A 10836-nucleotide genomic window follows, 5' to 3' on the forward strand; every position below is an offset into this window, starting at 1 on the left:
TGTGTGTGTGTGTGTGTGTGTGTGCGTGCGTGTAACTTGGTGTTTGTGTTACAGTCTGTGGTCCATGCTGAAGTCAGAGTTTTGCCAGCTGGCCTCCCTGGCTGTGCCTCAGCTTCTCCATGCCCTGTCTCTGTCGCATGGGGCGGACATCTTTTGGAACCTCATCAACACAAACTTCAACAGCAAAGACTGGAAAATACGGTTTGAAGCAGGTAAGGAAGAGGCAGATATTCATCATCATATATCATATATTCATATATCATGTATTAAACTTTAGTGTATCTGATATCTGCATTTATTTCTCAAGATGAGGCACAATCAGTGTACAACCTTATATGCAAGTATTAACACCTCATCAAGCTCATCCTGATGACTAGACTAAATCGTCCATTTTTATTTTTTTATTTTATTTTTGCAAGCAAAGGTTGTGGATGAATGAACTGTTAGACAAAGACCCCCAGTCTGCTTATATAATATGCTACCTAAACCACTGCCTGCCCACATCTCCTCCTTCAGTTGTCATGGTTACCGTGGGGCTCAAACAGGCGGCAAAGAGGAATTGTGGGATTAATAAGGGTTTTTATCGCCTTGTGATTGGCATAGAGGTGCTGTATGACCTTGAGACAAAGGACAGGTCCTCTGTCTCATTGGATGAAAATAGGGAAACAGGAGAGGAGCCCCAAACATAGTAAATACTTCTCAGAAGATGTAAAGAAGGTTATTAGCCTATTGTGTATATAAATACTCTAGAAAATGATAAAATAAATTCAGTCATTCAGTCTTTCTACCTTTGTAAAATGATGCACCATAATGACAGGTTCAAATGCTGATGGTCTATGTCATGACCACATTATATACTGTACATATAACCTAAAATATGACAAACAGTCAATGTGGTGCTACTCTGTAATGTCTCTTGACTGCCACACTGACACCTAGTGGTCAAGACTTGCAATCTATCAGCTGGTGAAAGTTTACAGATTTCAGAATAAAACGTCTACTTTTAGATTTCACTGTGAGTCATAATAAATAATGACAAAAATTACTTGAAGGATCTTCCTTTTTTGTTATAGTAACTATATTTTTACACTAAAAAGTAGAGAAAAATGAACAGCAAGACATTTTGTTTACCTCTCTTTATAAATGTTACTTATCAAAGATACATAAAACAGATATTAAATATTTTAACTGATTTTAATAGTATTTATATAATTTATTTAATACATTCGTAATTATTTTATAAACATAATTCTTATTGACATGCTCATGCATTATTGAATACTAATATGATGACATGGTAGCTAACACATTAACTTATCTCCATCAATTACCTCAATGCCTGTTCTGTTTATTATATCTAGGTAATTATGGCCGGACATGTGGCAGCTCAGTTGTCTCTTCTTATTGTGTAATTTGTCTGATGGTCCTGTACACTCTGTATTCTTATGAAAATTCTCAGTGGAGAAGGTAGCAGTGCTGTGTCGGTTTCTGGACATCGGTGCGGTGACGAAAAACCACTTGCTGAAGTATTCCCTAGCCCATGCTTTCTGCTGCTTCCTGGCCTCTGTGGAGGACGTCAACCCAGCTGTGGCCACCCGAGCCAGACTGCTGCTGGACACCATCAAGAGGCCGGCACTGCAGGTGACCTTGTTAGGGCCCATTTAAGTCCAATGTTTATTGAACTTAAATGTGTGTTCATGTAGCTGCACATACTCATATCCTGCTGTGTATTTACATGTGGGTGTTGTTTATTATACAGGGGTTATGCCTGTGCCTGGATTTCCAGTTTGACACTGTTGTAAGGGATCGGCCCATCATCCTCAGCAAGCTCCTGCTGCTGCACTTTCTGAAGAAAGACGTTCCTGCGCTGAGCTGGGAGTTCTTTGTCAACCGCTTTGAAACATTATCTCTGGAGGCTCAGTTACACCTGGACTGCAACAAGGAGTTTCCATTCCCTACTAGTACGTAGCTTCTATGTCCACAGTGAGAGTTTTTACAGCTACTCCACCTACTCTGCATGTTTCTTGTCAGAAAATGTATTGTAACATAAAAATTACAGCTTAATAGTGCTCCAAATTGTAATCTTTCTTTTGACAGCCATCACAGCTGTACGAACCAACGTAGCAAACCTCAGTGATGCAGCAATGTGGAAGATACGACGGGCTCGCTTTGCCAGAAATCGGCAGAAGAGTGTGCGTTCTCTTCGGGACAGTGTAAGGGGAGGCCAAACAGAGTCTAAACGGGCATTTTCACTCCCTGAGACACTGAGCAACCGAATTCGTGAGTAGCACAGATCAGCCCATTAATCTGTCTATGAATTAGAATCTGAACCTAAATCTGTTGCTTTCATTCAGTCTGTGGTCAGGCAGTGTTTGCAAATACCTTCTGAGACATTTAATGCCTCATAGGTGCTTTGTTCAACTTGGCATTACAGATACAATCCCTGACTGTATCTTTAAGTTAGTTTATTATCAGTTTATATGTAGAGGAGCACCTGACACGCATGCATTGTTTAAGTTGAAGATCACACTCCATTTTCTATTCCTTGTGGGGGAAAGTAAATGCAATTTGCAAATACTATTTGACCAAAGTTGAACCATTTTCCTTATGTTTTTTCCCCTCACTCTTCCCAACGTTCATTTCTCACGTGAATGTCTAAATACTACTTTGTTGAATAAAGGAGTAAGTCCCAACCACGTCATTCATTGTATCTTTGGCTCTGCACAGAAGGCTGTCTGAGTGTCTGGTATAAGCTTCTTCTGTTGGCTTCAAACAGATGTTATTTGATATTTGTGATTAGCTCTAAGTCTTGATTGCACATAGACTTTATACTGTCCTGAGGCCATATAGTGTTTTTTGTGTGTATGTGTTTGTGTGTTCACATGTATTTGGTGACGATGACGCTCAGACATGTGTCCTGTACTACCTCCCCTGTACATTCTCCTAATCCATTGTGTTCTTCATATGTGGTTTTTAGCTCTTAGGCTTACGAGGCAAGAGCACTCTGCCCCGACACTGGGAGATTTGATAGAGAAAGTCCTGCCAGGTAAATAACAACCTAAATCTGAAAATGTAGTATGATTATAAATAAAGCTAACATGAAATTCTGACAGAAAATATGAAAAAGCAATGTTTGCTCTATTGTGACAGTCATTGTTTTTTCATCGTTCACTAACTCTTGCTAACAGCTAGCTGGTTATTTTTTTGTGTTTACCCCTTCTACACATTCCATGAAAACACTGCACTGATGTGTATTGCAAGATGATGTCTCCACCTGTCCCAGAGAAGTGCACAAGATGAGTTGACCCCCCCCCACCCCACCTCTATGTTCGCCTCACTGGTTCTGCACCCTTCCCTTTCCCCATCTTCTCTGTCTTCAGCACGTTTCCTCCTGCACTTTAACCCTGATGCTTCAGCCTCTCTTGTAGGCCAGACTCCGTCTCCCGAGGACGACACTATCATTAGAGACCTGCTTCCTGAGGACGCCGGCGTTGATCACCAGACGGTTCACCAGCTTATCATGGTGCTCATGAAATTTATGGCCAAAGACCAGAGCAGTGCAGAGGCCGACATCGGCAGTGCCAAGGCTTTTAACACAGTGAAGCGTCACCTGTACGTGCTGCTGGGCTATGACCAACAGGAAGGATGCTTCATGATTGCTCCTCAAAAGATGCGCACCTCTACTTGCTTCAACGCCTTCATCGCCGGCATTGCACAAGTAACTGACATATAATCTAATATCACCTTTCTTGGTATTCTGTGACAATGTGTGTGTGTGTGTGTGTGCAGCTAAAGATTATCTGATATTTTTAGTAAGACAATATATGACAATAACACAAATGCTGAAGAATTGAAATGTTGTTTCTTCCAGGTGATGGACTACAATATTGGTTTAGGGAAGCAGCTGCTCCCCCTGGTGGTCCAGGTGTTGAAGTACTGCACATGTCCCCAGCTGAGACACTATTTCCAGCAGCCGCCTCGATGCTCTCTCTGGGCCTTGAGGCCACACATCAGACAGATGTGGCTCAAAGCCCTGCTAGTTATCCTATACAAGGTACTCTTTGTGTTTTCAGTGCATGGATTACTCATTCAGACTCCCAGATAATATATGTTTTTACCTGTAAGTGATTGCTGAATCTTACATTTTTTCTTTATAAAATATGATATACAGTATAAATTACAATTTATTTTTCTATGCACTACAGTACCCTTACAGAGACATGGACGGGAGTAAAGTGGTCCTCCATCTGATCCACATCACTATCAACACACTGAATGCCCAGTATCACAGCTGTCGTCCCCACGCGACAGCAGGACCCCTCTACAGCGACAACTCTAACATGAGCCGCTACAGCGAGAAAGAAAAAGGTGAATTAGAAATAAAGGATGTTGTTTATCTCAACACCAGCCTTCTAAAATGCCTAGTCTGCTGAACAATACCATGTAAATTATAATGGCATGGGGGATTGGTTTGTCTCTTAAAGTACTGATGTTAAGTTTTTCTTCATTATAGAAGAGGACAGTGTATTTGATGAGTCAGACGTCCATGACACACCGACTGGTGCTGCTAACAAGGAGTCACAGACCTTCTTTGCCCGCCTGAAGAGGATTGGTGGCAGCAAGTCTGTAAAGTACCAGCCGGTAGAGACAAATGCCAAGAAAAGTAAGAAGCAGAGGCCTACAGATTCAAACATAGTATAAAAGCAGAACATATTTTTTGAAATTGCAGGAGGGTCTTGCTTTCACTGGGATAAAGTCTAATTTTTCTTCTGTGTATAAGGTGAAATTGAGCTGTCAGAGTACCGTGAAACCAGCGCTCTTCAGGACAGCATTCTGCACTGTGTAAGAGAAGAGAGCACCAGGAAGAAGCGGCTGCAGGCCATGCACAAGCAAAAGTCTCTGGACATTTCAAACACTGACTCTATCCTCTTTAATCTGGACGAACACCGACGTAAATCCTGCATTGATCGCTGTGACATGCAGGCGCCCCCCGTTGCCCCATCCTCAGCCATGTGCCACGGCAGGCACCAGGGTAAAGGTTCATCTAATGGCTCTTCGGTTCGAGTGGAGGGCAGTGATGCTGTGGATCAGCGAGGCTCCAAGCCTGTCATCCCAGAGGTCCGCCTCAGCTGCATGGAGACCTTTGAGGACAAGTTAGACCTAGGCTCGATAGGAGGATCAGTTCAGGGGAAGGAGGACCAAGACCTCATTGACCTCTCCTCAGACTGCACCTCCATTCCAGAAAAACACTCACTGCTCTCCATGTCCGACTGCGATTCCTTGGTGTTTGAACAGCTGCCTCCTCTGAGGATAGTAGAGAGTGATGAGGAGTTTGACCTCAACACCATCGTAGCCTCCAAGTTCAACGGGAGTCCAAAGTTCTCTGCTTCTCCTGCTAGCAGCAAGACTTTGCGACTGTCTCCTGTGGTTCAGGTGAGTGTAGAGGACTGTTCCAGTGACCTGCTGGTGGGAGAGGGAGGCTCCGAGCAACCTCTTGTGGTGAAGAAACCACACCCTGTTACTCCTAGCATCTCCCTGGATCTTTCTGACCAACTGGAAAATGTCTGCCACGAAAGCCCAATGACCCTGAAGCAGAAGAGAGACTTGTTGAAGAAGACCCCACATGTCCCTGACACCTCACTAGACGACATGTGTGACGAGGTAAAGACTGGGATGGGACTGGGGACAAGTCCCTCTGGTAGGACCATATTCTTGGACATCCCAGAAGACAAAGCAGAGCCTCTTTTCACACCAGAAAAAAGCAAGAGTGACAGCAACAACGAAGAAGAAGAGGATGGGGATGATGAAGAGGACGACGATATGGGTGATGAAGCGGACAGCGACCAAAAACCTGACAATGCAGATGACAATGATGAGGCAGAGTTTAAAATCCAGATTGTTCCCCGACAACGGAAGCAGAGGAAGATCGCTGTCAGTGCCATCCAGAGGGAATACCTGGACATCACGTTTAATATGTTTGACAAGCTGGGCGGTGAGCAGACCACAGAAACCGGTAAGAAGAAAGGATTAATAAAGATAATTTTGGTGGTCAGGTTCTGGTCAGGTGCTGTGGAATTTCATTCAACATGATTTTTAAGGTGATGTCTAAGATTTATGGAGACTTATCCAGTACCCTTTAAAAAATGTATCACCTTTTGTAACATTGTGGTCAAAAGTGTGTATTTCAACCAATTTCACTGCAATACTTTTAACTTAACTTAAAGGACCATACCAGTCTTTTTTTTCTTCAAGTTGGATCCCTTTTACTACAAATCATCTACACCTTAGGTCACAGTTCACAATTTTGCAAACCATGCTGATGTGTTTTGACAATCCTTTTTCCATGGTTACAGACACCCAACAGTTTCCATTTACGTGCAATGTAAAAATAAGCAGACTATTTAAACTTGGGTTAAATCACTTACAGATTGCTTCACTTCTTTCTGCTGTTTTTTTAATGTTCCAGTTTCTTGTGTGCTATAAAAATCACATTTTATTGGTTATTTTATTATTATCAAAGTAACATTAACAATGTGAGGTAATTTAGTGCAAAACCTTTCTAATCAATCTGCACTTTAATTACCACATGCCTTGACTAAAATTAATACAGGCTTAATGTTCACTGTAATGGATAGCAAAAATGAAGCAGAGTCTACTGAAAGATTTTCACTCCATATTCCAAATAAAATGGGAGCCATACTGCATAAATATAAAGGATACATGCTTTTACATAGAGATGAATATTGACAACACATGCTCCTTTAAGTTTGTAGAATATAAGTGTACTTTCAAAAATGTGTAAGTTGCCTCAAAGACATATTTGACTAACTACTCCAGGTGTGTGTTGTCCTGTGATGTGTTTCTATGTATGTGTTCACTGATCCTTTCCATTCATACTAACGCTTTAGAGGTTTTTTAGCACATCAGAAGATGTCAAACTCTATAATTTGAGTTTACATAACAGAAGTAGAAGAACAAGACCAAAGCTCAAACAGATTTTCTAAATCTGAAACTGGTGGTGCGAAAAACAAAACACTAAACTTCACATAAGAAACCATTAAATTAGTATTAAATAAACTAACAATCTCCTAATGGTAGAAAAAGTAGTGCTTATTACTACTGAATGTCCATATTTTAGCAGTTTTTTTTCATTGGCATAAAATGGCATATATTCTGATGCCAATACCCCAACCATTATTTACCCATATTGCCTTGCAGATCACAAAGTTCTGTCTACATTGGAAAAGCCACGAGAATCTGCCTCAGCCCCAACGCTCGAAGCTGCTATGCCTGAAACAAGCCACCGCTCTTCAGTATCAAGTAGGATCCCAATATTTTGCCTCTCAGTCTCCTTACAAACCTCAATAAATTTGACTGCTTTGGTATCATTATGAGGGCCTTAATTGACCATTTCTAAATTGTTTGTGAGCTATGTCATACATGACCTGTGGAAACAACATAAAATACTTTCCTTTTGCAAAAGATCTTCACATTTAAGCTGAAAATATGCAATGAAATCACATAATATTATTTGACATTTTGTCATAAAGCCATAACAAGTCCGGAGAAAATACAGAAAAAATATATAACAAACATAAATATATAACTTTGTCCTTATGACATAAAATCACATTGACGTCTCTTTACACGTGTGTCTTGTAACCACACATACACTTGTTGGTATTGCCGAAACGGTCTTAGCAAATACTTCACCCCAGGTGTCACTTTCTGTGTCTGACCTTTAGCTCAGTACCGCCAGGTGAAGCGAGGCTCTCTGGGAGCTCTGACCATGAGCCAGCTAATGAAGAGACAGTTGGAACACCAATCCAGTGCACCACACAACATCAGCACCTGGGAGACGGGTCAGTCACTTTAGACTTTTCTTTATCCCATAATGACCCCTTGAGGAAATATATGGACATACAGTAGTAACACATAGAAACACACACAGAAATAAAGTATATAATCATTGACCTAATGAGGTCAGCATTTAATAACTAAATCTTATAAAAAGCTTTCTGTTCTTTAATTTCATCACTGATATTCTTCCTTTCTTTCCAGGTCCCACAAAGACCAGTCTGCTCTCTGCACCAAGCACTGTCAGCATGTTTGTCCCTGCGCCCGAGGAATTTATTGATGAGCAGCCTACCACAATGTCTGACAGGTGAATGAATCAATCAGCAGCTATACCTGTCTTGAAACTTCATCTTAATGCTTTAACTGGCCTGGTGTATTTCTATGCAATGTCCCAGGTGCAGGGATTGTGCAGCCGTGCTGGAGGAATACGATGAGGAGACTCTCGGCCTTGCAGTAGTTGTTCTTTCCATGTTCATCCACCTCAGCCCTGATTTGGCTGCACCAATGCTTCTCGACATCATGCAGTCTGTGGGCAGGTACAGCCGCTCCTGCAATCTACATCCACACAGCTCTTCACCGTTAAATGAAGTTTCATAACTCACCCTCAGAACTCATGCATAATTCATCCCAGAGTCCTAATCCACTGCTTTAACTTCACTTTCAGGTTGGCATCTAGTGCCAATTTTTCCGGACAAGCTGAGAGGTATGAGACATTAAAGCTGTCACGCTCACACCAGCCTTCACTGCGCTTATGGCTGAGTTTAATAATAGATGTGAAGTGTGACTGCCTGTCCAACACAGCCTGTCTGTTTTCCAGTATGTTGATCCCAGGGAATGTAGCAGGTGTAGCCAAGCAGTTCCTCCGCTGTATGTTTCACCAGCTGGCCCCTAATGGCATCTTGCCCCAACTCTTCCAGAGTAACATCAAAGGTCTGCTCATACCATTGATTGCTAAACTGAAAAATGTAAATGTATTTTACTTTAAATGTGTCTGTATTTCTATAGAGACTTACAGATTGTCTTAGCTGCTTAATTCTGTGTCTTTTGATAATGATAATCATAATGAATAGTTTATTTTGAACAACATACAAAAGAAAAAACATAGCATACAAGACACAAAAGTAGTTCACCATGGAAAAAGAAATAGCAAGAATAAGCTAAATAAATAAATACTCTTGTCCGAAAAGGAGTAGGAGGAAGCAAAATGCTTTTTGGGCCCTACTCTTTTTGAAATCTCCATACCTTTACATCTTTAATTACAAAAATAACCATTATCTTATCAAAGTGAATACAACCCTGTAATAGACAACACCATCAAAATCCCAAAACATTTGCTAACATTAAGTTACTATTCCATAATTTCCTTTATTCAAAAAATTATTTATGTACCATATTGTGTTTTGATCTGTTACACTATGTTTTAAACACTTACATTTTAAATCCTATAGTAGATGCATATTTTTTTTTACATATTTATTTGAATGTATCTATTATTTCCATATTGATAAGACTAACTTAATAGCCTCCACTGGACATACTGTTGCCTTCATGTCTATTTTTTTTTCCACAGATGGAAGTTTTCTGCGAACTCTTGCATCTTCCCTGATAGATTTTAATGAATTGAGTTCTGTTGCTGCCCTCAACATGCTGCTTGAGGTGGGATTTTTTTTCTTCATGCAATTGAGTCATTTAACCAACAGGAGGAGCTCTCGTCAAAGCAAACGCTTTTCTGGCTACAGCTACATGAACAGCATAAGCCCATCTAAAACAACAAACCATCGGAGCATTTAAGAAAACCTGCCTTTACTCTGCACCACTGTACCAGTTTATTGTTAGTGATGAAGCTGAATAAATGACACAGATAGGGAACCCATTGATACATTAGCTCACCCAAGCAATCATCTGTGCTTCAGTGTCCTAAATCTCCCATGCACATCATGAGCGTTGTGATTGATCAGTACTGAAAAATCAGTTAAATGGAAATATCTTCGCTTATAGAATTTCATTATATAACCCTGTTATGGTTCATGCCTCTGTGCCCTCCAGGGCTTAAACAACAAGAAGAGCCTGCCAGCAGGGGGCACAATGCTGCACTGCCTGGACAACATTGCCACCTTCATGGAGGCTCTCCCCATGGACTCTCCTAGCAACCTGTGGACAACCATCTGCAACCAGTTCCAGACCTTCCTCACAAAACTGCCCTCTGTGCTTCCTCTGAAGGTAGATATCGACCTCTTCCGTTCACTTAGTCATGGTCTGATATGGTCTAATGTGATTATGGCTGGAGGAAAAAGCATCTTGCAGTGCCCTTGTCGGGTTCAATAGGACAGAGTCTTAAAATTGTAATTGATTTTACTCTGACGCTTTTGACCTTGGAGGTCAAATCAGTGTACTCTAATCAATTTATCACTTCAGACAAATTTAAATCCAGAAATACTGTATGGCTATGCAACATGCAACACATGTAAAATTTTGCATTTTTCAACATACCTACAATACCTACATTCAAGATTTTTCAACCATCTTTTTTTTGCAATCTGTGTATCATTAGTGCCCTATGGATTCCAGTTTGAGGATAATCATTTGTCTACTGAAAATCCCAACTACAAATGCAACCAGAGTAAGCCCAGAACAGAATTTCACATGCTAATATGTTAAAATCTGGCCTTTAAAATCTAACTCTTTCTCTTCTCCTTCCACCCTACAGAGCCTCCTGGAGCCTTTCTCCAAGCTGCTGAGCTTTGTCATCCAGTATGGCATTTTCAGTCTCTCCTACGTTGTGGAACTGTGTGGTCTGTGTTACAAAGCCTTCAACAAGGTACTCTTGAGTGTGTTTACATGTCTTTTTTTTTAGTGTAAGTAGTGTTGACATCCAGTAGTAATGAAATCAAAGAGTTTTTTTGTGATCAAATCTTTTTTATTTAAAGAGCCAAACCAAAGTGCAAAACATTGGTCCAGATGACAACATACAGAAAAGTA

General features: G+C 40.9%; 1 protein-coding gene across 10 annotated transcripts in view; it reads left to right on the forward strand.

Moving 5' to 3' along the window:
- Positions 1–10836, forward strand: part of unc79 (unc-79 homolog, NALCN channel complex subunit) — a 32953-nt gene that overhangs the window by 18066 nt on the left and 4051 nt on the right. For 3 of the 10 annotated variants that reach the window (XM_032500453.1, XM_032500460.1, XM_032500461.1), the window contains 20 exons: positions 55–212; positions 1460–1641; positions 1760–1961; positions 2098–2280; positions 2978–3046; positions 3381–3718; positions 3872–4054; positions 4206–4368; positions 4514–4663; positions 4781–6013; positions 7219–7320; positions 7746–7862; positions 8062–8164; positions 8253–8393; positions 8522–8560; positions 8675–8787; positions 9428–9513; positions 9904–10077; positions 10409–10477; positions 10565–10675. In XM_032500453.1, the coding sequence (XP_032356344.1) occupies positions 55–212; positions 1460–1641; positions 1760–1961; positions 2098–2280; positions 2978–3046; positions 3381–3718; positions 3872–4054; positions 4206–4368; positions 4514–4663; positions 4781–6013; positions 7219–7320; positions 7746–7862; positions 8062–8164; positions 8253–8393; positions 8522–8560; positions 8675–8787; positions 9428–9513; positions 9904–10077; positions 10409–10477; positions 10565–10675 (3916 nt within the window). The remainder of the gene's footprint in view (positions 1–54; positions 213–1459; positions 1642–1759; positions 1962–2097; positions 2281–2977; positions 3047–3380; positions 3719–3871; positions 4055–4205; positions 4369–4513; positions 4664–4780; positions 6014–7218; positions 7321–7745; positions 7863–8061; positions 8165–8252; positions 8394–8521; positions 8561–8674; positions 8788–9427; positions 9514–9903; positions 10078–10408; positions 10478–10564; positions 10676–10836) is intronic. The other 7 variants (XM_032500454.1, XM_032500455.1, XM_032500456.1 and 4 more) reach the window with 7 other exon arrangements.

The sequence above is a fragment of the Etheostoma spectabile genome, chromosome 20 (assembly GCF_008692095.1).
Source record: "Etheostoma spectabile isolate EspeVRDwgs_2016 chromosome 20, UIUC_Espe_1.0, whole genome shotgun sequence".
In the NCBI taxonomy this organism is placed as follows: Eukaryota; Metazoa; Chordata; class Actinopteri; order Perciformes; family Percidae; genus Etheostoma; species Etheostoma spectabile.